This window comes from Equus quagga, chromosome 15 (genome assembly GCF_021613505.1).
Source record: "Equus quagga isolate Etosha38 chromosome 15, UCLA_HA_Equagga_1.0, whole genome shotgun sequence".
Lineage (NCBI taxonomy): Eukaryota > Metazoa > Chordata > Mammalia > Perissodactyla > Equidae > Equus > Equus quagga.
Genome location: NC_060281.1, coordinates 50,698,763 through 50,724,956, shown reverse-complemented (window position 1 = coordinate 50,724,956; position 26,194 = coordinate 50,698,763). Strand labels below are relative to the sequence as shown.

Sequence of the window (26,194 nt, the reverse complement as noted above, 5' to 3'; positions counted from 1 at the left end):
AGTAAGGATCATGCTAAGGCTATTTCCGCCACACTCAGGGGTTCTCAGCTATTTTGTGTCACGTATATCTCTGGCAGTCTGGTGAAGACGATGGACCCCTTTTGAAATAATTTTTTTTCCCCAGAATAATATTTTTATATGTATAAAATAATACATGATTACAAAGTAACAAATTATATTGATATATAGTTACCCAAAATTTTAAGAAAACTGTGATAAGGCAGGGTGTGGGCTTTTTTTTTGAGGAAGATTAGCCCTGAGCTAACTACTGCCAGTCCTCCTCTTTCTTTGCTGAGGAAGCCTGGCCCTGAGCTAACATCCATGCCCGTTTTCCTCTACTTTATATGTGGGACGCCTACCACAGCATGGCGTGCCAAGCGGTGCCATGTCTGCACCCGGGATCTGAACCTGCGAACCCCGGGTCGCCGAGAAGTGGAACATGCGCACTTAACCACTGCACCACCGGGCCGGGCCCAGTGTATGGGCTTTTTACTGAAGTATTAAATAAGATCTGGCTGTCATCTAATGATTTTTATAATTTCAGAGAAGTGATGAGTATGAGTGACATTTTAAGATATATACAAAATGAATAATGAGAGCTGAAAATATATATAATTTCCATTGGTGATAAAGTCAAAGACGCTGCTAATAAAACTGTAACTTGATGCCATAATTGGAGAAAATGCTAAATTTCAGTTCAAGTTAGTAAAAATCAAGATGTGTTTTTTTTTTTCCTCCCATTCAAGTTCAAAGATTCCCCAAATCCATACTCTGGCCTAACTGAAGGATGAGGGAAGAGTTCAGTGGACAGGGAGAGGTTCAAGGTGGAGAATGAGGGCAGGCTGGGAAGGACTGAGACCCAGCATTAGGAGGGAACGATGCCTGCCTTTGTTTCCTGTGCAAGGATGAGGAAGCAAGTCAGATACAACATGTATTAAATGACCTCAGTTTGGATGAATGAAAGCGAGAGGCCATTGTAAACAAGTAAGGGAGAAACCTGGATGTCACAACCAACCTGATGAGCGAGAAGATCCAGGACAAATCTGAGGCCTGAGCCAGGAAGTCCAAGACAGCAGAGGCCAGGCTGGATGTAGCTGATGAGCATCCGCTCCTGCTGGGCTGGGCCTGCTCCACTGGGGATTTTCTTCGGAGATGCTCTGGTGCAAGAGGAGAAAGCAGATGATAATGACGGTTTGGTGGTCAGGATCTCTGAAAGCTGAGGATGGGAGAGAGACCCTGTGTGCACAAAAAAAGGCTAAATGTCGGATTCCTGAGTGGAAAGTGTCCGGAAGGCCCAGGAGGGGACTAACGCGCAGGGTGAAATGGCAGATGTTAAATCTGCAAAGACTCCAGGTTTGGGGAATTGCAACTAGGAACAGCAACAAGAAAGGAGGATGGGATCCCAGGTGTGCCTGGGGTCTGGTGCTCATTTAACACTGTGGTTGGTACTGAAAATTTTCCAGCAAATGCCAAGAGTTCGATACCTTTGAACAGCTCTAGAAGTGAATCAGCCAGGCTTTTAAAATTCCTGTAAGAATTCCTCCCTCATTCCTTCTCATCTGCTCTCCTCCTCCTCATACAAGCTGTTCTCAGAGCAGAGATTAGGCCTGTCAGCAGCAGAGGAGGCTCATTTCAGATCATGTAACACTGCCCAATCCTTGGAACCTTCCATGTCTTATAGGCACATCTCTGGCCTTTCATCAAATTTCCCCCCTTCATCTATTTTCACCCTTGGCATGAACTACCACTTCTGCTCCTGCCCTCTCTTCCCCCTGCTGCCCCCCACTACCGCCAGCTCCTCCTCCTCTTTTCTCTCCCTATCCCTTCCCTCCCACTTGCTTCCTCTGTGATACAGTTTTAGCACTTCACAGCCAGAATGATACACAGCTGTTCTTCCAGGCTAGCTCGCTCTTCTGCTCCATGGCAGAAACCTGAATGTCAAGTCCAGACCCCTTAGCCTAGCACACTGAAGACCGACTGACTTCTCCAGGCTCACCGGTTAGCTACCACATCCCGGACAAGCAGCCCCAGCAGGCCTGGAAAGACAGTGGGGCTCTGCTCTTGCTCCCCTCCCTGTAGTCTCTCACTAGCTCTTATGCCAGCTTGGTCTTTGATTTCGAGGAGTCTGGAGTGCTTCACCACTCCCAAGGCAGCCTCAGACAGCCTGGTCTGACTGCGGCCTGATTTAGACCCTTCAGTGATCTCTGAAAGGGAGCGGGGTTTCAAGACTGAGGACTGCCTGGAGCCTTGAGGGCTTTGTGGACATAGTCTCCAAATCCACTGCAACCACTCAAGCTCCTCTTAGGGCTCCTCCTCCCCAGGGTGTCCTTCTTCCAAGGCACTGATGGCCAGTGATCAATGGGCAGAGACAATGGGGCAGACATCCGTGTACATCCCAGACTGTAATTCTGGGATTGAGCCCCATCAATGTACGAATCATTGACCAAGAAATTAATTAATCTATAGTTGTCCAAGAAGGGTCTTTCAAGTTAGCCTTTCATTTTCATGGCTAAAGGCTTTGATCCAAGGTGATCAGAATCTGTGTAATATTAGGAGAGAAAGGTGTTCCCATAATTAGAATGAATTTCAGAGGAAGTCAAACAAGCAGCCTAGAGATGGTAAGTTCATCCTGTAGAGCTGTGGTTGGCCCACAGCAATGCTACCAACGCTGTCAGAATGCAAGTCATCTCTCAGGAATTTACCCAGTGGATGTAGACTCAGAGATAGGATTCAAGAGGAAGCCTGAACTTGAAATGACCAAGGCGAAGAATTTTGAATGTTTTGTGTCAGCTTTTTTGTGGAGGTTTGGCTCAAGTAAGCCATAACGCTGTCTAGCTGGCCGTGACTTGGCCCAAACTCTATGAAGTGGTATCTTTTTGACTTCTGTCGTCTACATGTCTTGGACAGCCTTCCAGCAGGGGGCACGGCTACAGACAAATGCACCTAGGGACTCAGATAGGGGCTGCTTAGACGAGATTAAGGTAAATGTGGGTTAATAAAATGGGAACTGACTACTTATAATGAGGTGAAATTATTTTTTTTCATTTCTATACAAACTTCTGCATACTTTGTATATGTGTAATTCATTCTCATAACAATTGTAGCAGTCATTTTACTCTCCAGACTGTATCAGCCAGACTTGTCAAAACAGGTGCTAAAAATGCACAAGATCAAAGAAGCAGGAGGTGAAACTAGCAAATGCTTCTGTGTATGTGTGTGTGTGTGTGTGTGTGCGTGCGCACGCGGTGGGGGTGTAGATAGGAGACACAGATTTCTCTCCATTTGACCAGTAAACAACGTGAATGACTTGCAATGTAATTGCGTCTATTCTTTTTAAACAACAGTCCAGACTATGAAAGCAATGTGATCATAGCCTGTGATTTAGTAGGGCGCTGTATAATCCCTGGTTTACGTAATAAGAAATGGGCCTAATTGGAGAGAAACCAGCATCACAAAGAGATTCCAAATCTGTGAAGGAACCGCTAGCTCCAGGATTGAAAATGTACATAAATGCTTAGGAGAGTGGAGTCTTCCATCAGGGGCTGGTTCCCAGGCCACTCTGCTGGAAGAACTCAGGACTGGACCCCATTGCAGCCATATTTCATATTTGGGCAAAGGGTGTTCTCAGCTTTGACAAAGCACTCTCTCCTACTGCCACCTTCAGAACTGATCTTAGATTTGCTACAGTGTCATAAGATATGAGAATGTTATGTGTGCATCATAATAATCCATGTGAATGTAGGGGTTTGCTGCAACTTTATTGTCTTAATGGATGGCCTGTGTTCTGAATGCATTAACATCAGGACCTGCTTTTGCATCCTTCTTACTAATTCTTAACTCTTTTCAAGTGAAGGAAAGCATGGCCCAGAAGAATTACCTGTATGCGTTCTCTAAGACAGCAGAGGGTGGAAAAGAAAGGTCAGCCAATCCATGAGAGAACTCATGTCATGCAAATTTGAAATTAGGCTGAGCTCAGTCCAAGATGGTTGCCCTTAAATGCTACTAAGAATGAAGTAAGCAAAGATGCTCTGGTAAATAGTCAGCTGTGCCGGTTAGAAAGTGTCTTTCAGAGCTTGGTGTGAGGTATTAGGTTAAGATATTAAAATAATAGAGAATTCTAAAATTTGGTCCCCAATCTAAAGTGTATGTTATCATCTTGTTGTCTGGACTAGCTTTTCACACACACACACACACTCTCTCTCTCTCTGGATGTACCACCATCATTACCACCTCCGTTCTTGCTTCAGCTCTCACAAACTGACCAGGTACCTAACTCATGAGCTGGAACACCTGGGACTAATAAAGAGGAAAACAGCTGGAATTGTATCTTCTCTTCAATCTTTATTTGCTACTTTCACTCCTTTATCCTACCAATGCAAATTGTGGAGGACAGCAGGAAGCCACCTTTGACATGGCACATGCCAGCTGGCTGAGTGATGCTAACCAGGGCCCCTGTGTGTTGCATCAGCGCCTGGGCCCGGAGCGCAGACTGCAGAGCGCAAGGCCCAGAAGGGAAGGCCACCTCCCACAGTAGTTTGGCCTTTAAAACACCAAGAACAGTTGCATCAGTGTCCTTTTTTTTGTTTTTTGGTTTTTTTGCTTTAATAATAAAAGAGAAAACCAAAACCTTCTATAATTTATAAGCTATTTTTTGCTATCTACATTATATATAAAATATAGACTCTGTTGACTTTATAACACACATCTTTTCCCCTTGATAAATAACTCTTTAAAATATCTAGTATACATGCCTTGACATTTTATATATAAGTTTGGTTTTATACATATACATACATATATATATATATCCATGTTTGTAAAATACAATAAATATATACTCAACAATGACAACGAAACAAATGCAATTTTGGTAAAAAAAAAAAAAAAAAAAAGGACTGTAAAAGCACCAGGCAGCACACAGAAAGCTGTAATTGCTAGAAACTTCTCCCTCCCCTGGGCAAGGCACAGGGCAGAATACTAAATACATTTGGAGGCCTGAAAGAGAAGGAGGGGAGCAAAGGAGCTGGTCAGGTGGCTTGTTTTTTTGTTTGTTTCTTAACCTGGGTTAGAGTAGAATCACAAATAAGTCATCACATTTATCAGGAGAAACCATGGGGCTCATTCAACAACTTAGCCCTTGTGATGGCTGCAGGGGACAACAGAGACCTCAAGGGGAAGGAGAGAGCGACACAGCAGACACCACGGTTATTCTGCAGGCCCTGGTCACACCCACCCAGGCAAACTTGAGGCCACACTAAGCACAGAGCCATTGCATATGACATGGTCTCGTTATGACTCTACTCACTGCTGGGGTAAACAGAAAAGGGTGCCACAGATTCAAGAGTAGTCATAGTGCAACACTATCGGAGACTGACTGAGAGCCAGACGCTGCCCTCCCAAGGGCTCTGGCAAATAGGGACTGTGACGTGGGGTAGAGAAAGGTCAGGAGGCCACCACCTTCCATCGCTAACTGATGTATGTGGTCACTCAAATACAGTACCAGCTTCCCCTCCAGACCCCAATGAGACCACTGACTCCATCAGCTCTTAAAGCAGCACAGAGGGTCTTCACTCCTCTTGTGAGGAGTCCTGAGAGCCTGACTCAGGGCTGTCCCCTGAAACTCAAGCCCTCCCCATCTGCCACTTCTCTGCCCAGGGTGGGACAGGCTGGGCAAGGCATGAAGCTGCGGGTAAAGGGTGAAGCCACGCTGCAGACACATGTGGCTTTTCTTTCATTGCTCCCCTCCCTGTCCCCAAAGGGGAACTGAAATGTGGGGCTCTGATAGTTGATTTTTTTTAGGAGCTCCCTAATGTCATGGCCCCTGCCCTATAAACTTTAGGGCTTTGATGGCCAAAAAAAGTAGGAAGTGGGTGGAGCAGAAGTCCTAAGCTAGTGAAGGCCTAGCTCTGTATCTGGAAGAGGGGTGGGGGCGATATAAGTAGAGTTGACCTCAGGAAATCCCAAAGGCGAACATCTGAATTTACGTCCCCCATCCTTGCCAAATACAGTACAAATTAGGGATAATTGTCCACATTACAAGCACAATGGAAAATTTTAAACAGTTTTCTGAGCAATTCAAGACACAATTGAGTTTCTAAAAACTTGATTCAGCTGCGACAGTTGGGGACTACAGCCCATTGCAGGTCTGAGTTCTAACTGCGACTCTTCCAGCACCCAGCTGTGGGTCCTCAGACAAGTCCTTCCTCCTCTCCGAGCCTCCCTCTCCCCATCTGAGAGCTCTGAAGATGCTGTGTAAGGCAGGATGTGACTTAGAGTCAAGAAAACTGGGCTTCTAGGCCTGGCTCTAACACTAAGAAGAGGTGTGACCTTGGCCATCATAACCTCTCGGGGACGTAAAATCAAGGAACTGAATATATGTGGCTCTGAAGTCCCTTCAGATGCCAGTGGATTTACTTCTCCCCAGGATATCATTAGCAGTGAATTTCCCTCCTTGACCGCAGGTCAAATTCAACAGCTGTGGCTGTGAGACAAGATGAAGAGAGTGTAAAGGTACAAATGCAACACACAGCTAAACCCCGGGTCACAGACAAATGAACTTTAAGAAGCCCACTCCCTGAGAAAAGACGGTTTCCTATGTTATACTCAGACCACAAAGACCAAAGTCCAAGGCCATCTATAATAATCGGCCAATGACGTTTTGAAAATCCTCAACTCTGCGGTTTGCTGCATCACCTTCAATCAAAATCAACTTAGGAAGTCCATTCTAAAAGAAGCTGAGTGATATTTCCATTTTGGAAGGGGAAGAAAAATCGACTACTTCTGTTTGCAGCTCCATAACGAACCTTCTGGCAGAACATCAAATGTGGCATCCTGCTCAAGAGAAGGATGTCGGCGGCAGTAGAGTGGAGCCCCATGCAGGTCCCATTCGGCTCTAATCACAGTTGCTCCAGAGGGCATGAGAGCAGACCCCCAGCAGTGTTCGACAGGGAGTGCTTTCCTGCCTGGCGAGAACTGCAGAGGCACAAATTTTCTCTCTTGGGAGGCAACATGGTTTGGAGGAGAAGAAAGGTTTTGGATTCAGGTGACCCCACTTCTGCTTAATAGTTGTATGACTTACTCTTCCTCTCAGAGCCTTGATTTTCTCATGAGTAAAACGGGAATAACAATTCCCAATACTATAGGGTTTTTATGGATTAAATGAGATAATATACTTAAAATACTGTGCACACAGTGGATAATCCAGAAATGTTGGAGCACAGAGGGTACTGGGATGGCTCTGCAGATGGAGAAAGGTCCAGAAGAAGTTCATCTTGAGTTGGAGTCAGCCACGACTGACCCTATAGTCAGATAGACCTGACACAGAGGTATTTGCCATCAGGTAGGCTAACAGGTATCTGTGGTACCCTGCAACGCCTCTCCCATTGAGGGGAGAAGTTGGAGAGAAGCTGACAGTGGTCATGGACTCTCTCTCCAGAAGAAAACTCCAAAAATCCAAACTTTCCACACAAGCACAGAGCGTTCCCAAACACTTGTGGCTACTGGGTAAGAACCCCTGACCTACACCCTCCCTCAGAATTTGGAATTTGGGACATCTGCAGAGGCAACTAGTGGCATGAGCAAAAACTTCCAGTACCAGAGGCATCCACACAATGATGGGAACAAATCAGCCAAGGGGGACTAAATGTGATGACCCTGAAGTGGTGCCTCCATGACACCGGGTCCTTGAAACACATTAAAGCAGAAAGGGGCTGGGATATCTTCCTAGGTCAAAGTCAGCTGAAGATCCCCAGACACCTGAGAGCACTATTAGAGGGGCTGGGCTGAAACAAAGTCCTTCTACAGAATGTTGTAGAAAGCTTGAGATTTCAGCTTCATATTACGGTTCCCAACCCAGTCTTTGCAAATGGTAGGACAGGGACAAAAAAGAGCCCTTAAGAAGTAACATAAACCCATTTACTGTAATTTTTGTATTAAAAAAATGAACTATCTAGGTCTTTTCTTCCTCTCATTCCTGCATCTACCTACTACATGCATTTCAGTAGATAAAATTTGAGTACACTTACTAAAATATTTTTCATGCTTCTTTTAAGAATATATATTCTTTCTATATACCCGAGCCTCAAATGAGAATTTCTGTTTTAGACACTGAATATTTATCACAGAGCTCAGAGGCCTTTGAGGGGAAGAAAACTCCCAAGTATTTTGGGTAAGTACAGAAACATAAATTGAAACTCCAGGAATAGCTCTACTTAGATTATAAACGATGTAGAAAAATGAGACCCATAGAGACACCGAGTTTCCTTGCCCTTCATCCTTAATCACAGCCTTTTAGGCTAGCTAGAAAAACAAATTCTTTCCACTCAGTTTCCACAAAAGCTGTTTATCCAGGGGGCAATTTAGGAGAACCTGAACCAAGAGTCCACGGCATGGCCCTCTGCTTCAGCTGTGACTGGGAGACTCCCATCCTACCACATTTCTAGTTCTGGACTGAAAGCTACAGACGCTGGCATGCTCACCATGAAGTCTGTCAACAGATCAGGGAGCATAACGCACCGTCAAGACTTTCAGCTGAGTAGCCTTACCGTTGCCGTCAGGCCACAAGGAAGTAGGGTGATTCTCTCCAGGAAGGCAATTCTTACTCCTCTGTGCTAGAAAATGACCAACATTCCGGTGGAGTTTGGACACGCCCACACGGTACCCACGGGCAGCCTGGGCATCACAGTATATTGACCCTGGGAGGAGAATGGAGGATGTAACCGACCTCTCAGTTGTGCTGCTCGTTTTCAGATTCTGCCTACTCAGCTCCTGGGGGCGCACTCCCAGCCCCTTATAGACCCTTCTAGTTCTCTTGCCAGTGATCTGAAGAGAAGTCTAAACCTCGGTTGTGTGCCAAAGACAACTGCTGGATGTCTGCGACCTGTGAACAAAAGCTATGCACAGTTACAAGTCATGGTCTCCACATCCAGCCTCGACAAATGTCTTCTGTGGGGTGAAGGATTGTGAAAAGAACAAAAGGATGACTCCCTGTTTGCAAAATGTATTTGACTTGGTCTGTCTTTCAAGACCAGGTCTGAGTTTTTTGGAACAATTTTAGTGACATTTGGTGGCAGTGAGCATTCACAAACCCATGTTTGTATGTCTGTGAGTGTGTGTGTGACTCTGGTTATTCCCCTTTGACCTGCCTGCTCGTCCGGGCCTGCAGCTTGCCATCTCCAATAAAGCTCTGTAAGCAGAGGGTGACAAGACAAGAGAGACAGAAGACCAAGGAGAGGAAGAACGTGTTTTCCAACATTAGCCTTCTCAACGCCACATGAAGCATACACCTCAGAGCGCTCTGAAGCCCCCGTTTTAGAAACACTAAACATTATGTTCCTGTTGTCCTTTTGTTTTGTTTTGTTTAATACCTATTCAAAAATTTTCAAGTGTCAGAATCGACGAAGGTCAAAGCTAAGGAAAAGAGCCTTGACTTTTGTTTTTGTTTTTTTTTTTAAGGGAAGAGGATTCTATCTTGTGGAACTGAAGGCTTGCCGTTTTAAATCCCCAAAGCTGGGGGAATCTCCTAAAAGCCCTTCCTCAGCTTGGTAGGAGAGATGGGTGTTGGAGCCCAAAGCAAGTCCAGGGCTGGCTCCCTTGCCCTTCCACTGGGGGATCCCCACTGTAACACTGGGGCCCGCAGCCACCCCCAGTCCCTGATGCCAGCGTAGGAGCGAGCCCCTGGTCAAGCCCACACCCCCTGCTGTCTCCTCGGGCCTGCCTGGAGAGCCGTGTGAAAGGACAACCTCAACACTTCACTGCTGAATCCCTCTCACACCCATATCCACTCTGCCGGAAGTAGTGTTATAACGTGGCTCCTTGCAGGTTCTTAATTGTTGACAGATTCAAAGGGATATTTTATTCTCTGCCTTGGCTGTTTGGATGTGCTCTTGCTCTTTCCTTTGGGCTTCAGGGAACCGTCTCTCTGCTTGCTGTTCCTGGCACTCCCTCACCCCACCTCAGGCCAGGTGAAGGGCAAGCAACCGATTAGGAAGACACTCCCTCCTGCTTCCTCTGAGGAAGCCCAATCAATCAAGAAAGCTGTACACTCTGCTACCAAGTGCTTTTTCCTTCAGACACTTGAAGTGGCTTCCTGGAATTTGAACTCTCACCTTAGCCCACTGCACCCCCACCTGTCCCCAGACTAACCGGCTTGTGCGGGCATGTGAGATGTGCTTTCTCCTGCCAGTAGTGGGTGTCAGGGAAGCTGGCACCAACTGAGCTTGCCATCCGATTCAGGGCCTTGACCCCGCAAGAGCATTTGGCTTGCAAAGGAGGCCAAGGCGTGGCAAGGGGATGAGGTGCAGAGGGAAGCAACTCCTCTCTCCATAAAGGGTAGCAGAAGCCACTAAACCTCCGCCCTCTCATGCAAATACCCAGCAGGAAGGGCAGACCCTCTGAACACTCCCAGGATATCAGCTGAGCCCCTCAACAGTTCTGTTTGGGGGTATTCCCCTGGGCTGGGCCTCACCTTCCCAGATGCCATTTACTCACACTGCCCCTTCACTTCCCCACGCCCACACTCCTTGAGGCTACCTCTTTTTCATGCATTTCCCCCTCTCTCGGACCCACGCAGAAGGCCTAAGTCCCTCTAGGTCCCCAGTCCATGCTAACAGTACAGGGACATCCTGCTCCGGCGCATGGCCTCGCTGATCAGGTAGGCGGGGCTCAGCTCTGGCTCCTCGGTCATGATGGCAATGTTCTGCCACTCGCCCGTCTGGCTGGACCTCTTGATGGTGTCCACCACGCACAGGGCATACAGGCAGTCATCGAAGGTGGCGGCCATGGTGAGCGGCCGTCCATCCCACGTGCGCCGGTCATCCTGGTCCTGGAAGGCCTGGCGCACGGCCTGCATCATCTTGATGGTGCCGCGCAGATAGGGCGAGGGGATGTCACTGAAGGCCTTCTCGGGCAGCAGGGAGTTGCTGACGGGCGTGGCATCCTGCAGCAACAGCTCCTGCTCTGGGGCGCTGTTGCGTTGCCCGTAGAGGTCCGTGCCCACTGCCAGCAGGCGCCCAGCTGAGCCCACCACGGTGACGTCCTGCTTGAACTCGCCAGGCACGTTGAAGTTGAGGGTGACCGTGCAGCACACCCCGCCCTCCAGCACCATCTGGAAGGTGCAGAAGTCGTCGCTGGTGATCTGGCGAATGCCCTTGATGTGGTCGGTCTGCTTCACGAAGGTCTTGAGCAGCCCGTGGACCTTGACGGCCTTCTGGCCGGTGAGGAAGGTGAGCAGGTCGATGATGTAGGTGCCCACCGAGTGCAGGCCGCCGCCGCCCATCAGGTCGTCGCAGCTCCAGTTGTACTTCTTGCCCAGCAGGCTGCCGCTGTGCACCTGCACCTCGCACACCAGCAGCTCGCCCACGTAGCCCTCCTCGATGAGCTGCTTCATGCGCACGAAGGCCGGCAGGAAGCGCAGCACGTTGCCCATGATGCTCATGAGCTTGGGGTAGTAGTGGGCGGCCGACATCATGCGGAAGGCGTCCAGCGGCGTGGCCGTGCGGTCGCAGATGACGTTCTTGCCGATGCCTGCGGGCAGAGAAAAAAGAACGGATCAGGGTGCTGGGGGGGAGGCAGCGGTGGGGGCACTGTCGCCCCCAGACGTCAGTGCTCAGAACAGGAACCGGACCTGATCACAAGTCCATATTACAATCTCAAAATATTTTACAACGCCTTTTATTGATCCAAAAATAACACATTCTATATATTTCAGTATTATTTTAAAGATTTAAGTCGAATTATATAATTTTAGCATTAAACCATAGGCATTGATTTAAAGATGAAGATTTATTTTAATATATATAATAGCCTATATTTTAGAAATATTTTTAAATATTTGCCAATATAATACAAAATGCTTCATTTAATATTTTATGGTAATCTATAACATTTTATATACAAATATATTTTACTTATAAAATATTTATATATTTAAAATATTATTTAAATATTTACGTTATATTTTTATATTATATCTTATATTTATATAGGCTAGTTCCATTAAAGTATACAATATAATCTTTTTACATATAAAATATTTTATTAAAATTATTTTACATATGGAATGTTTTGTTTTATTTTATATGTAAAATATAACTTTTGTTAAAAATATCGTATGTAGAGAAGAGAATAGTGTCTCTAGCTGGACAGAACCAGAATATATAAGTTTATGTATTATGTGTCATGGCCAAAGTGAGTCTGATTAAGTATGAGGAAGGCTTTCTTACGGACATCCTTCAAAGGTCTAAGCTCTTAGCTGTATCCCCCACAACCACCAACAAAGGATTATATTTTAAGCGTTATCTTGCCTGTTTATTCTGCATTATGGATTAGGGCTGGCAGGGGTCACAGATGTGTTTGTTTAATGTTTCCCTGCTCCTTACGGGAAGGGTGGACCCTCCCTGCATCTGAGGGGTGGGCAGTGGCTGGTCCCTCCCCGACCTCCATCTGTGTCACGATGGGATTTGGTGCTTTTGGCCAGTGCAGCTGAGGCCAAATAAGAACGAGGCTTATGTGATGAGTGTAATGGGTGCATAAATTACAGGTAGATGGAAGCCCTTTAGGAGACTAAGTGGTTCTGGGTCTGAAGAAAACAAAGGATCAAAGAAAAGGAGCATGACAGGGAATGACAAAGGGATTTATTCCATAGAAGCCAAGAGTTGGGAAAGAAAAACAACTCCACGGAACCCAGAGAAACAGCCAACCAGAACTGAAAACAAACAAACAAACAAAAGAATTATATGGATTTTGTTAGCAAGCCAGAGTAAAGGATGCTACGTGAATAGATTTGGGAAGCTTCTGAGTGAAGGTATGTGGCTGCCTGTGGCAGGTCTCTGTTGTCCAGTCCTGCTCTGCACAGAGACCCTCTCATGGGGACTGAATACTCCAGCCACAGATGAGGGGGACACCGCCAGGAAATCAGTTGAGGAGACACACACACCCATCCCCGTCGTCCTGACGGTGTGCACCTGACTTGACAAAAATCCATGAACTCTTGAAACAAGCTGAGCGAAGACAGAAGGTTCTGTGGAAGTCCTGCACCTGCAGGTGTCTGTCCAGTGGACACGCCTAGACAAAACCACAGCTTGGCACATGGCTCTCTCATTTTCCCATTGGAAGAACTAGTCAAACGATAGACGTGGTCAGAACAGATTGTAGAAAATAACTACCATCAATGGCTGTCCATTTCCATGTGCATATCTAATTTTGGTGCTGAGTGAAAGGCCTGGAGCCTCCAGTGAGCACATCTCCTTGCTTTTCCATGTGGGCAGAGCTGGCTGGCTTTCCTGATGACCAGGAATGAGTCAGGAAGAAGCTCCTTTAACTCCTAGCAACCAGGTAAGGACTGAGACTCCAGCAGAGGGATGAGGAAGCACTGGTTTGTATTACCAAAGGTGCCACACACCTGTGTAATGTTCTGATAACGTGAGCCTGTTGGCATTAGGCTCATGGCACCGGCTCATGCTGGCAGGAACAGATTTATATGTAAATAGATTGGTAGGTCACTGCAGGGCCAGGTGACAAATGCTGCCAAAATCTGCCTCACACCTGTTGGGTAGAGGCTATGGCCTCTCCTATACTCTACCTCAAGGTCCCACAAACCAGAAGCCTGACTACCATTTTATTTTTTCTATTATAAAAAACTATAAAATAAAATAGTAAAAGAAAAAAATAAATTGAGAAAAATAATTCACTCCCTCTCCACATACCCAGGACAATCCCTGAATGGGTAATTCGCCAAAGCTCTGTGGATGAAATGAAACTGATGAAAGCTATAGACTCCCTCTCCCGAAAATGCAATATGAACCGACGCGCCCAGCTCTACTCCATCCTGAAACCCGTGCCTGGCTCCTCCAGGGCTCTGAGACACAGGCATCTCTTCCTTTAGGCTATTTATGTATGTTGCGGTTCCACACTAGACAGCAAGTTCCTCAAGATAAAGGCTGGGTCTTCTAATTTCTTAAGTTTATACTTAATGCCCACGGCATCTAGAAGCGTGTTGTGTATGCGGCAGGAGCCCAGTGAGCATTGTTGCCTGGCCCCACCTCTCTGCCCACGGTCCTTATCGACATCCACACTTTACAGATGGGTCTCTGCCTTATCTTAACACACAGTATCTTCATAAGTCACAAGAGACTTCGGGGAATCTATCATAAAGAAGTCATCTAAAATGTAAGCACAGCCGCTCGCCCAAAGAGGCTTCTCACTCCATGACTTATCAAAGCGAAAAACAGGGAACAATGCAACCGCCCGACAGCAGAAGAATGGGTAAGTGAGCTGCAGTACAGCCACAAAATGGAATATTGTGCCACCACTGAAAATGATGCTTACCCAGACTTTCTAATGTCAAGCAAGATGATCATGATGTAATGTTAAGTGAAAAGGGCTCTATTCATAGACCTACTGTGATCTCAACTCTCTCTGCAAAAGACAAAAGAGAAAGAAAAAACCTGGAAGGGAACACCTCAAAATGTTTACAGTGGTCAATTGATTAGTAGGATTTGACTGATTTTTATTTTCTTCACTACATTTTTCTGTATTTTCCAAGTTCCTACTTTTTTTTTTTTTCTGAGGAAGATTAGCCCTGAGCTAACTACTGCCAGTCCTCCTCTTTTTGCTGAGGAAGCCTGGCCCTGAGCTAACATCCGTGCCCATCTTTCTCTATTTTATATGTGAGACGCCTGCCACAGCGGGGATTGACAAGTGGCGCGTAGGTCCGCAACTGGGATCCGAACTGGTGAACCCCGGGCCGCCAAAGCAGAACATGCAAACTTAACCGCTGTGCCACTGGGCTGCCCCCTGTAAATTGTAAGATAACTTCTTGAAGCCCTTATGACATATTGTTAAATATAAGATAATGCTTCCAGTTTTAAAAGGAACCCAAAATGCAGAGCTAGCAGACCCTTCACAGACTTGCAAGGCAAAGTTTGTTTTCTCTCTGTTCTGGACAGTCTTTTTCAACCCTACCTCTTGGTGAGGTTTCTGCAAAGCCCATTCTGGGATCCCTGCAAGATCCTTAGGTTCTATTTCTCAGTGTTCCCCTGCAAAAATCTGTCCTGCCAACATGCCCAGAATGTGAAATTCCAAGGCTCTTAGCAGTTTAACAAGAATCAGGGCTTAGGCTGAAGGAATATGATTCTAATTGTAGATTTCCAGTCTTCAGACCGTGTGTGTGTATGTGTGTGTGTGTGTGTGTGTGTATGCACTCGTGTGGCACAGAGCATTCCCCTCACCCCTAAAATCACCTACAATGAAAGACAGCTCGCATTGTCTGGGCATAGGGTTGACAGCCCACAATCCTGGGTGTGTCGGATGCCATTGAATATGTGTCAGCATTTCTCCTGGAGAAAGCAGACAGACACCTGCCTTCCAAAGCACCTGTCCGCCTGGGCTTTGGGTCTGACTCTCCAGAAATACCACAGGTCTTTGCTGTCTTCATGATTTTCATGTGTCTTAGCACAATGCCTTTCTTGCCACCTCCAGAGAAAGTACGAGAATGGGCTCTTCAGAGAAAAGTCCTCTCTCCATTTTGTGCTGGAAAAAAATTAATAAGTAGAGGCCCCCCTCCCTAAACATGTGGCTCTGACATTCCTTTGATATGAAGGTAAGTAGATTCCACCAGGGAGAGAAACTGAAGAGTTCAGGGAAAGGGAGAGGCCCCTTACGAGCCTTCCCCCAAAACAGCCATGATTGATTCCTAAGGGGAACCATGAGGGAAAAACAAAGCCCTGGCTTCTGCTCTGCAGAGACAGTCTGCACTTCATCACTCCCTAAGGGGGAGGTCTGTGCTTCCTCACTCCTGGATGGACAAGTTTACCAAAAGGACGGAAGAGCCATCTCTGCCGCCCTGAGTCCACGCATCTTTCAAAGCACCATGCAAAACACACTCCCTTTAGGTTTGGGGTTCATATTCTCTAGTGGCAAGATGTCGTGTCCTCCTTCTAAAGCAGAAGCCCCCAAACTTTAGGACTTCAAACAATCTTACAGGAAATCACGCTGCAGAGAATCAAGCACAGGGACTTGAAACATGTGGACTTGATTTCGCTCCTAATAAACAGGCAGTGGAAAATGGAAAGTGGGGAAAAATACGAAGTGTCTGAGAAAAGGCGTCTTGTGTTTTGCCAAGCGCCAAACATTTCCCGAGCAGTTGCAAAGTGTCAGCAAAGCCCACCGGTGCTTACAGCCCACCGGTGCTGTAGAGGCGCAGTGGGAGATTTCTGAGCACTCAGGGGCTATGGCAGATGGTGGCCCCCCCTGCTGCTTTCCCCCGGGGGCTGTGAGCCATTATGCCACCGCCCCAGCTCAGCTCGCTCCACCGAGGGGCCTGTCGCCGCACCCAGGGATGGATGTCTTGGAATCTTGCCATATTTGTCAAGGTGGTACAGTGCAACTGCGGGTGGGTGGCAGAGAACACATCGGGACTGGCCTGACACATGGGGAAGTCTTCGGAACCCGCCCCCACGTAGGCCATTTACCTCTTTGCATGAGGACAAAGAGCTCAGGCTGTGTCTTTTGGGGACCTCTGGGCTGTAACCAACTCAGTTTTTCAAGACCAGAACCCCTCATCGGCAAACAAGCGAGAGCTCCCTGTCCATAAGATTGTGGGACTAATACCTTCTCACCTACGTCACAGAGCTGAAGTTGGGGAGAAAATGAGATGGATGGGAAACTTCTGAAGGGTGAAGAGCGCAACGTGCAAGGCCGTGTGCCTGTTCTTTGTCAGAAGCTTTTAAATTAAACAATTTCAGAAGGAGCTTTTCTACCCTACTGAGATCCCTCACGGGGAAATGGAAAACTGGCTTCCTCCGAAGCCTGCTGAATGTGTTCTCTGTAACTGAGCCAAAATACGTGTGACCCTCGTGAGGAGTCAGTGCTACAGGGAAGCAGTTTCCAAGCAAAAGACCCCAAAGCCACCTTCAGGCAGCTGCTCCCCTCACACCCTCCAAGCTCAAGGTTTCCAAGCTGGCGCCGAGTACCCACTCATATCTTTTTCCAGAGACCAGGGCTTTTATGGGGGCTGAGACTCCATCCAAATGGGCCCCCCAGGAGTCAGGGCAAGGAGCTTCCCATTGACACTTCCAGGGAAAAACACATGCTCTCTGCTGTCCCACGAGCAGCTGCCCTTTCCTGCCCTTGACCAGGTAGGTTATCCCTGGGTACCTGGAGTATGGCTGCCACCTGGCCACCCAGAGACCAGAGCCATTCCCTAGCGTAATCAGCCGGGAACTTCAAAGCTTCCCTCCCCGCCAGCACATTTCCGATTACATGCTCCCTTATCTAATCAATGGTGGAAATCGATGAGGCCGATGCTCCTTTCCCACCAGCTGTTCCCGATTATTCCACTTGTGTTGACAGCCTCTTATCTTCTAGAAGCCAAATGGATGCTGGTCCTGCAGGCTGGCCTGCAGCTGTCTGGGTAGATTGGCAGAGCCCCCACAAGAAGTCCATCAGATATGGCTTCCTATTTTTTCCTCCTGTTCACAGAAGGTAGAGAGGGCTTTCTCTGCATTTCAAGCAGGGAACTCACTGTCTTCATTTATACTTCGTTCCATCAACATTTCTGTGCTAAGCACTGGGACCAAAAAACGAGTAAGAAAGATGAATAAGAACTCACAGTCTAGTAGAGGAGACCAACAGGAAATGAGTGATCATGGGATCTAACAGATTGTGGGATTTAATAGATTACAGGATCTAATAGAGGGATAAATAAATAAATAAACGGAAGGAGGAGCTGCCCAATTGATTTGGGTGCAGTAGAAAGCTTTGCTGGAGAGGTGACTTTTGAGCAGGGTTCTGAAGTATGTGTAAGAGTTTGCCTATTCATTCAGAAGCTTCAGGTCCCATTTAGAAAATGGTCTAAAACAAGGGTGTTTAACCTGAGATTTGAGAAACCGCTAAAATTGGACTGTTTACAAAAATTGCATGTGAAATTGCATCCTGATGTTCAATTTTCTAAGGGAGAGGCTCATTAGAGTCTTAAGAGAGTCTGTGATTCAAAGGAGATCCAGCAGAACTGGAGGTTAAAGTGAAGAAAAAACAAAAACAGGTCAAAGAGAAACCTCTGGTTTTAATAGAATTAAGTATCTGAACAGACAAGACTACTTATAATGGCTCTTTCTCTGCTCCCTGGTATGTGGGCACTTGGTCAGTTTCTCTCACTGTAGTGCTCCATTTAGTCCAGCTCTGTCTCTTTCTTCCTTTATTTTCCCCTCTGTATCTCCTCCTTGCCCCTCAACACCCACCCACACCCACACACCCACACCCCCACACCCACACCCACACACCCACACCCACACACACACACGTGCATGTTTTCTTTCAGTTTAGAAAGTGCAAGAGAAGTGGCAGCATCAGCAGGGATGACTTGTCAAAACCCCGCTCTCCGCCCTCCAGCCCTTGCTCCATGTAAACTGGGAGGAGAGCCCCTTTGGAGAGATTAAATCCCCATGAGAGTTGCTGACACCAGCTTCCCAAACCACTAATCTGATCTGTTCACAATAATAATGACGTAATTTAAAACGGAAACAACCACCATGTATCGAGCACTCACTTTGTGCCAGAAGAGGACAAGTGTTTTACATCCACTTCCATTTTTCAGTCTGTACAACCCCAGGAGGCAAGTAGTAATATTGTCCCCATCTTACAGATGTGGAAACGGAGCCCCTGAGAGGGTCAGCAACTTGCGCACGGTTCCATGACTCAATGAGTAGGAGAGCTGGGACTTGAACCCAGATTGCCAGGCTCTGGGGCAAGCCTGGGATTAATTTCCACATTCTTATTGCCTTCTGGACACCTGTGTCTTAACGCTGGCTGGGTTATTCTTTGCACCCATATCTAAAGTGTATACAACATCCAGAGATGACATCCACCTCCCCAGTACCTGCTCCCATTCTCACCGGCTCCATGTGCCTGTGCACAAGACGCAATGCCTGTGACACAGGCACCACAGGAGGGCTCTGAGCAGAGTCAGGTGACTGACGGTGACTGACGGTGGTGTGTGAGCATCAGAAACCAGGGCGGTGGGGGGCGGGGGGGTGCCTCTTGCTCAGCTGGGTGACCAGCAGAAGCCCAGAGCAACTGGATTGAGTTTCCATTCTAATTTCAAACTTGAGGTGGAAATGGGTCAGGGTGACCCACATTCAGCTCCTTTTGTCAAGGCCCCTGATGCTGTCAGTAAGCACTGAAAGAGGGGACAACCAGAGAGAGGAAGCTGGCACAGCTACTACTGCCAGGACCTCATGTTGAATGGAATTCGATGTTCAAGTACTTTTCTATATATATCCAGCCCGCCCGTAAGGCCAGCCCCATCCCCCAAACCCCTGTTATGGACTTCCCCCCATGACTCAGGGCTGTTGTCTTAGCCCTTCTTTTGCACAGGAATCTCGACCAGCAGTTCAATTTTCCCAGACTGTTTCATGTGCAGTAGTATCATCTAATTGAATCCATAACATCCGTAAGGGGGATGGTACTCCTGAAACATCTTTCATTTTCAGTTCCCTTATTGGTAAATCCCACATACTCCATCACTACGGCTTATACATGTTGACAATGAGGACATGATGTTGGGAAGTCACTAGCCAGCTCCTTCTAGCCTGGGCATTGCCCATGAGAGAAAAGAAAAGCTTGCTACTTCTAGCCCAGGGGAGATCAAGGAGAGAGGTTTAGAAACAGCAGTTAGGTAAGGGGAGCCAGAGACCTTCCGGGCTAGTGGCAAGCTTCCCAGGTGGGTGGCCTGAGGCAGCCCTTCCCTGCCTGTAGCTGTCTCACAGGGACACAAGTGTGAGGGGCAGGGAGGTGCAAGAGGGCCCCTGGACAGGCCCAGATTCAAAGGACACCACCTGGACCCAGGGAACATAGACAGTCCAGTAAGCCACACTTGCCCCACAGAAGCAGCCCCCTTCTCGAGTGGAGGGGGCAAAGGGCAGCATGCTGAACAACTGGGCCACCAGAGCCATCTAAAAGAGACTGAGCTACTTAAAAGAAAATGTGAATGACTGGGTGAGGTGAGATTACTGGATTGGACTGTAATTCCATTCCCTACCTACCCACCTAAGGATGGGGGCCTAGAAGGGTGATCAGGGTGGCTGCAGAGAAATAAGAAAACGGAACTTGCTCTTCCTGGGTGTGGCGTGAATTCTCATCACACATCCTGAAGGGTGGGAGCCTCGTGTTGTCTCCCACAGCTCCCACAGAACCTCAGTACCTAATCGTCATTGCAAGTCAACACTTTCAAGAGAAATACTATCCTCACTGTGCATATATAAGACAACAGACTTTAAACTAGGCAACTTCTCAAAAAAAAAAAGGAGGAAGCTCTCCATTCAAAAGGGGTTATGCTTTAGTGAAGGGATCATAGGTATATTTACCCAACAGAGGAGTTTAAGAATCAGGATATTTCTTCAACAATTCAAAGAGATTTATGCACCCCTATGTTCATCGTAGCATTATTCATAATAGCCAAGACATGGAAGCAACCTAAGTGCCCAATGACTGATGAATGGACAAAGAAGATGTGGTATATATATACATATATATATATAATGGAATACTACTCAGCCATAAAAAAAGACAAAATCGTCCCATTTGCAACAACATGGATGGACCTTGAGGGTAGAATGTTAAGCAAAATAAGCCAGACAGAAAAAGAAAACACCATATGATTTCACTCATATGTGGAAGATAAACAAACACATGGACAAAGAGAACAGATTAGTGGTTACCAGAGAAGAAGGGGGTGGTGGATGGGAGAAAGGGGTAAAAAGGTGCATATATATGGTGACAGATAAAAATTAAGACTATTGGTGGTGAGCACAATGCAGTCTATACAGAAACTGATATAGAATAATGCACACCTGAAATTACACAATGTTATAAACAAACATGAACTCAATAAAATAATTGAAAAAAAAAAGAATCAGTATATTTCACACAGTCTAAGTTTTTGGCCTCTCTTAAAAAAATGGAAAGATCCGGAAACATTGGGTTTCTTCCCCTAGAGCCTCTTGCTGACAACAATCAGTTGGAGCTGAATAGTCGCTTCCATAGTTAGGTGGCACATGCATCTCCAGTATACCACAGTCCCCACCAGTCCCTATTGCATTGTTGTATTCGTTTTCATTACTGCTTAACAAACTACCACAAATATAGCTACTTAACACAACACCCACTTATCATCTTTCAGTTTTCCAGATCAGAAGTCCAGGCAGGCTCAGCTGGGTCTCTGCTTAGAGTTTCACAAAGCTACTCTGGAGAAGAACATGCTTCCAAGCTCATTAGTTTGTTGGCCGAATTCGGTTCCTTGCGGCTGTAGGCCTGAGGTCCCCCGCTGGTTTCCTTCCTGGCTGTCCAGCTTCTCCTGCACATGCATCCCTCATGTGCCATGCCATCTTCGGGCCATCAACACCAGCATGTGGAAGCCAATCCTTCTCACGCTTGGAATCTCTCTGACTTCCTCCTTTGTCACCAGCTGGAGAGAACTCTCTGTCTTTAAAAGGCTCCTGCGATTAAATCAGGCCCACCCAGATCATTTCCCTTTGGCCATACAGCTAATCACAGAAGTGACACAGGGGGTGAAGGTCATCTTAAAATTACTCCAGCCCAGTCCACTGATTTGCGCGAAAGCCCCAGAAAGCCCTGCTAAGAGGAAGATGCTCAAATACTCTTCAGAAGTAAAGCACCTCAGACACATGTCGACGTTCCTGTCAAACCTCCCTTAGTTTCTATGTTCTTTCAGTAGTTTTCACTCTATCAAAAAGAAAGACTCAGTGAGGTACTCTAGGCCTTTAAAAAACCTATTATTAGTCTCCTTGTTACCACGGAGATTGTGTCCCCAATTCAGGGCTCCCTGTAGGCAGCGGTAATAGGAACAAAGCTGAGCAGGGTGGCACCTGAACTTGTTCTGTATCCAGCGGGTGCCTGGGCCTCCTGTCAGCTCAGTTAAGCATCACGCTGGCCCCATTATCCTCATTTGTCCAGAATAGGGAACTGAGGGTCAGAGAGATTATGATTGCCCAAGATCATTGATATGCTGCAGGTCCCGGCTGCAAATTCAGTTCTGTGACCCCAAAGCAGTATGTTTTCCATTTTGCATCTAGGGAATGGCTGCAAGCGGAAGGGTGGGAGCAGGATCAAATGGCTAAGCCTCCGGGCTACCAGATGGGTCAATAAGAGAAGCCCCAAACTCTTTGGGCCCCACTGGACCCCAGCGTCAAGATGAGAGTGACCTGGGAAGGCAGTGGAGGGAGGGCAGAGGCTGTTAGTGCTTGAAGGGGAAGAGCTGGAGAGCAAGAAGGGCCAGAGGCTCGACATGGTAGAACCATAGCAGCTGTGTTCTTGAAAGGCGGATGTCCAGTTGCCCCACATCTGTGGCGGTGAACTGGCCAGCGCTAATGAAAGAAAATGATCAGGAAGCAGAGTGGCTGGGGAAACAGGCCATTGCGGTGACTGGGTTCCCACAGCTGAAGAAAGGGAGCGCTTCAGGGCTCCAGCCTTCTGCACAAAGGCACCTGCCATCTTGGCAAAAGGACTAGACGGCAATGGGCTTGCCACACGCTTCACCTCTAAGATGCAGTGTGCCAGCAGCAAAACCACAGCGGGGCCACACTACCACCACCCTGTGAAGCTCAGGAATGCAGATCCCAGGGGGAAGACTCCTCAGTGTGGCCACAACTTGCTCAGGAAAGGAAAGCAGCCCAGCGCTCCTGCTTCCTCACAAAGAAACCATCTATCTCCCACCTCAGCCGGAAGCAGAGGGAGACAAGCAGCTGTGAGACAATCTTCCACCCAAAACAACAGCAATAAACCCCTCCCACGGCCAGGAGACAAACCAGATCCAAGGCTCCCAGGTTATCAGGCGGGGATCATCATTAACAAACTCTTCCCAAAGCACTTTCACCCACATCATCTCCACATTTTAGACCAAGGTCTGTGACAGTTGTTGGGGGGAGTGGTGGGAAGGAGGTGATGGCTATAAACAGAGAGAGAACCTATAATTAGGTGTTTGGGTGTGTTTGGGGATGGGGAGCAGAGTGGAGATTTGCAATTTTCAAGGGCCGCCCACCACCTGACTCTCCTTGTTCTCTCTGGGAAATTCCCCACCATGTGAGTCTTGGTGGGAGGTTGAGCTTCTTCCCACAATGGAAGCCAAGCCAGGGCTTGCTTTCCCAGAGGCCTTTGCAGTGAAGGCATGAGTTTGGCCAACCAGGGATACCCCTTGAGCCACTTGAGAAGCAAGGTGGAGAATCCACGCTGGCAGTGGGGGTAGCAATGTCCAGCTTCCAAGCGCTGGATATTGGCAGTGATGCCAATGACGGCACCTATGGTCCAGTGCCAGCGCCATCACAAGCAACAGGGTCCATCCACATCAGCTGGGCTCCCTGGTATGATCTAGACTGTGATTCCAGCTGCCAAGCCTTTCTTTGTTCCTCCTGTTTTCCAAGCCTACCTCCCCAGCCTGTGATGAACTAATGTCCTTTCAAGAAATTCCATTCTGCGAAAATCAGCCAGGCAGTTTCTGTTGTCGGCAATTAAAATGCTTCTCTAGTACAAGCAACAGGTCTACGAACTTTCTGGACCCCCTCCTGAGAAGATGGATTTGGGCACAGAGAAGCTGCCCAGTGCCTATTAATGAAGCCGCCTAAGATCCTCGTGATTTATTGGAAAGGGAAGTGGAATGTGGGTCAGGGCACGTGGGTTGAAGTTCTGATTCTGGCTTTTGGAACTGTGTGGCCCAAGGCATTTGACGTCGAGGAAGCTCAGTTTCCTTATGGATAAAACTGGAGTAATAACACCTTCTTCAGAAGGCTGCTTTGAGAATGAAATGACATACAAGCACTGTCCCGACACGAGAAAAGTGCTCATGAACATCTGCTGAAGTCAATAATGGATCCAAATAAACACTGCTCACGTCAGCTCCTAGAGCTACAGGAATTCAAAACAAGTTGCGGGGCAAGGAGGTAAGTGCGTGGCAGCACGATGGGGGGGGGGTGGTAAGGTACCAAGACTTGAAATGGAAAGGGGTTCTAGGTCTGGCCTTGCCATGGTTCAACGTGCAATAACTATCCGGGACACGGAGCTGAGATCTGGCCCTGCCAGCCTTGTAAGACTGCTGAGAGTATGAAATGAACAGTCTGGGAAAGTCTGCTGGGAAGAATAAGCCTATTACAAGAACAAAGTTACTGCTGAGATGCAGTAGCAAAAACCCCCCCCAAAAACCTCAAAACCAAACCTACTGCCATGCTCTCTGCCTGCCATCCCTAGGATGCTCTCCTGAAAGAAAACAAAACGCAGAGCCCACGGCATGGCTGGGGTGCTGACTCCCTCAGCACCACACACACCCAGGCGGGGACTTCTCTTGGCCTTATTGGCTGTATGGGGTGGCAACCAGGTGGCAGGGCCGGGCGGGCAAATGTAAGGCAGAGGCCGGCTGAGACACTTAGCTGAGCACCTTATCAGCTGCCCCCAGTAAATAACTGAGGCTCAGCCAGTGATCGAGGCTGCAAATTAGAACCCATTCTTGCCTGAGAGCCAGACTTCGCCCTTGGTTACAGCCGATATTTTGACAGATCTGGGCGACTGTCATCACTAGAACGAGGATCCTGTCAACAGAGCTCAGAACCTCAGAAATGGGCAAAGTTGGGAGGGGGAGGGGGTGGAGTTTACACCTAACTAAACACCCAGACGCTAGCTTTCTTGGAACAGCCAGATGCCAGCGATGTCTTCCCTCCTCCAGCCTTTTCTCTTAAAGGGACAGTGCGCCACTTTTCATCTTAGGACCAGATGACAAACCCCCTGCGCGAAGCTGATGGTTTCAGCAAGCCCAGCCATCTCAGGCGGAAAGGCTGAAAAACCGATTACTGACGGTGGAGACCAGTTGTGCTGCGTGGCTGCTGGCTAAGGTGAGGTCTTAGAGTTTTGTTGTTTTTTTGGTAACAATTTGCAAACATTGCAGACTCTTTTTAAAGGCAATAAACCTAGTTGGCAGGAACTTCCCGAAAACTGGACACACCTGGGGCTGTGTTTGCCCCAGCAATGGCAGTTGAAAGCCTCAAAAGCTGGAAAGCCGGTGGCCCCCCTGGAGATGTCAGGTAGCAGCAGCGCCATTAGGAAGAAATAGGCTAAGAGTCAAGAGTTCATACTTTCTATTCCACATAACACTATGAGGCCCTGGGGGCGGCTGGGATACTCTCATACAGGTGATAAAGGCTCCCACCTCTGGGGAAGGAGTCCCAGCAGGGCTGTACTGGCTCCTTACACATCCTGCACATGCTTCTGCATGCAAGCGACTCTCCCTGACCCCCAGGAGAGGCCTCTGCATGGGCGCAGCACAAGAACAAGCCTGGCCAGGAGCTCCTGAGCACCTGGTCACTCATCAGACTTGCAAGTGGGGAGATGTCCAGATGTCTTAGACACAGCAGACGCCCTAAAGCTGTGCCAGATACAGAGAACAAGGACAGAGACCCAGGTTTGGCTTGCTGTGCTCCCCAGTGGGGACAGGGTGTTGGTGAGGCCCTCTGAGAACAGAGAGGTGTGGCCTCTGCTAAGGGGCCTCACTGTGGCTAGGTCCTCCACCTCACCCCTCACGGGCCCTCCTCGAATTAACACCTCATCCTGAGAAAAGCCTGTCATGCTCAATCACACTGAGGTCTAAATGCCCACCCAGGAGTAAGAATTACAGAAACAACATTGATTGCAAGGCTTACTATGTACCAAGCTCCTGGCAAAATGCAGTTGCATGAATCATCTCATGAATCATCCCAATCCCCTGGGGAGGTCATTGTCATTGCCATTTCACAGACCATGAAGCCAACTCCTCAAGAGTCAATGCCCAAAGGCACACCCTAGTCAGTGGCAGAGCCACATATTCTGGCTGTTCCCCCTATCTGTGGCTCATCTTGAACAATATGTTGCAATGCTAAATGCAATTTGATAGGCAGTAAATCATGATTGCAAAGGAGTCAGGTTGTAACCATGGATTTTCACATAACCATTCATTCAGTCCACAGTCACTGACTAATGGCCTCCTGGGGAAGAAATGGGAGGGGTGCCCAGGCCTCCACATGATCGTGTATTTTCCACTACTAGTTTCCACGCTTTAGAACTCTGGTTCCCAGTGTGAATGCCTGCGCACCCAAGGCATCCAGGGGTCCCACAGCAAACTCACAGGGGCACTGCAGTGTATTGTAAATTTTTGAGGCAAACA

At 47.7% G+C, this 26,194-nt stretch overlaps 1 protein-coding gene across 1 annotated transcript in view; it reads right to left on the bottom strand.

Moving 5' to 3' along the window:
* Window positions 1-4,324: 4,324 nt before the first annotated feature.
* The window catches only part of GFOD1 (glucose-fructose oxidoreductase domain containing 1), a 105,632-nt gene continuing 83,762 nt past the window's right edge, over window positions 4,325-26,194 (bottom strand). Inside the window, exon 2 of the mRNA XM_046639566.1 lies at window positions 4,325-11,523. Coding sequence (XP_046495522.1) covers window positions 10,604-11,523 — 920 coding nt within the window. The 3' untranslated portion in view covers window positions 4,325-10,603. The remainder of the gene's footprint in view (window positions 11,524-26,194) is intronic.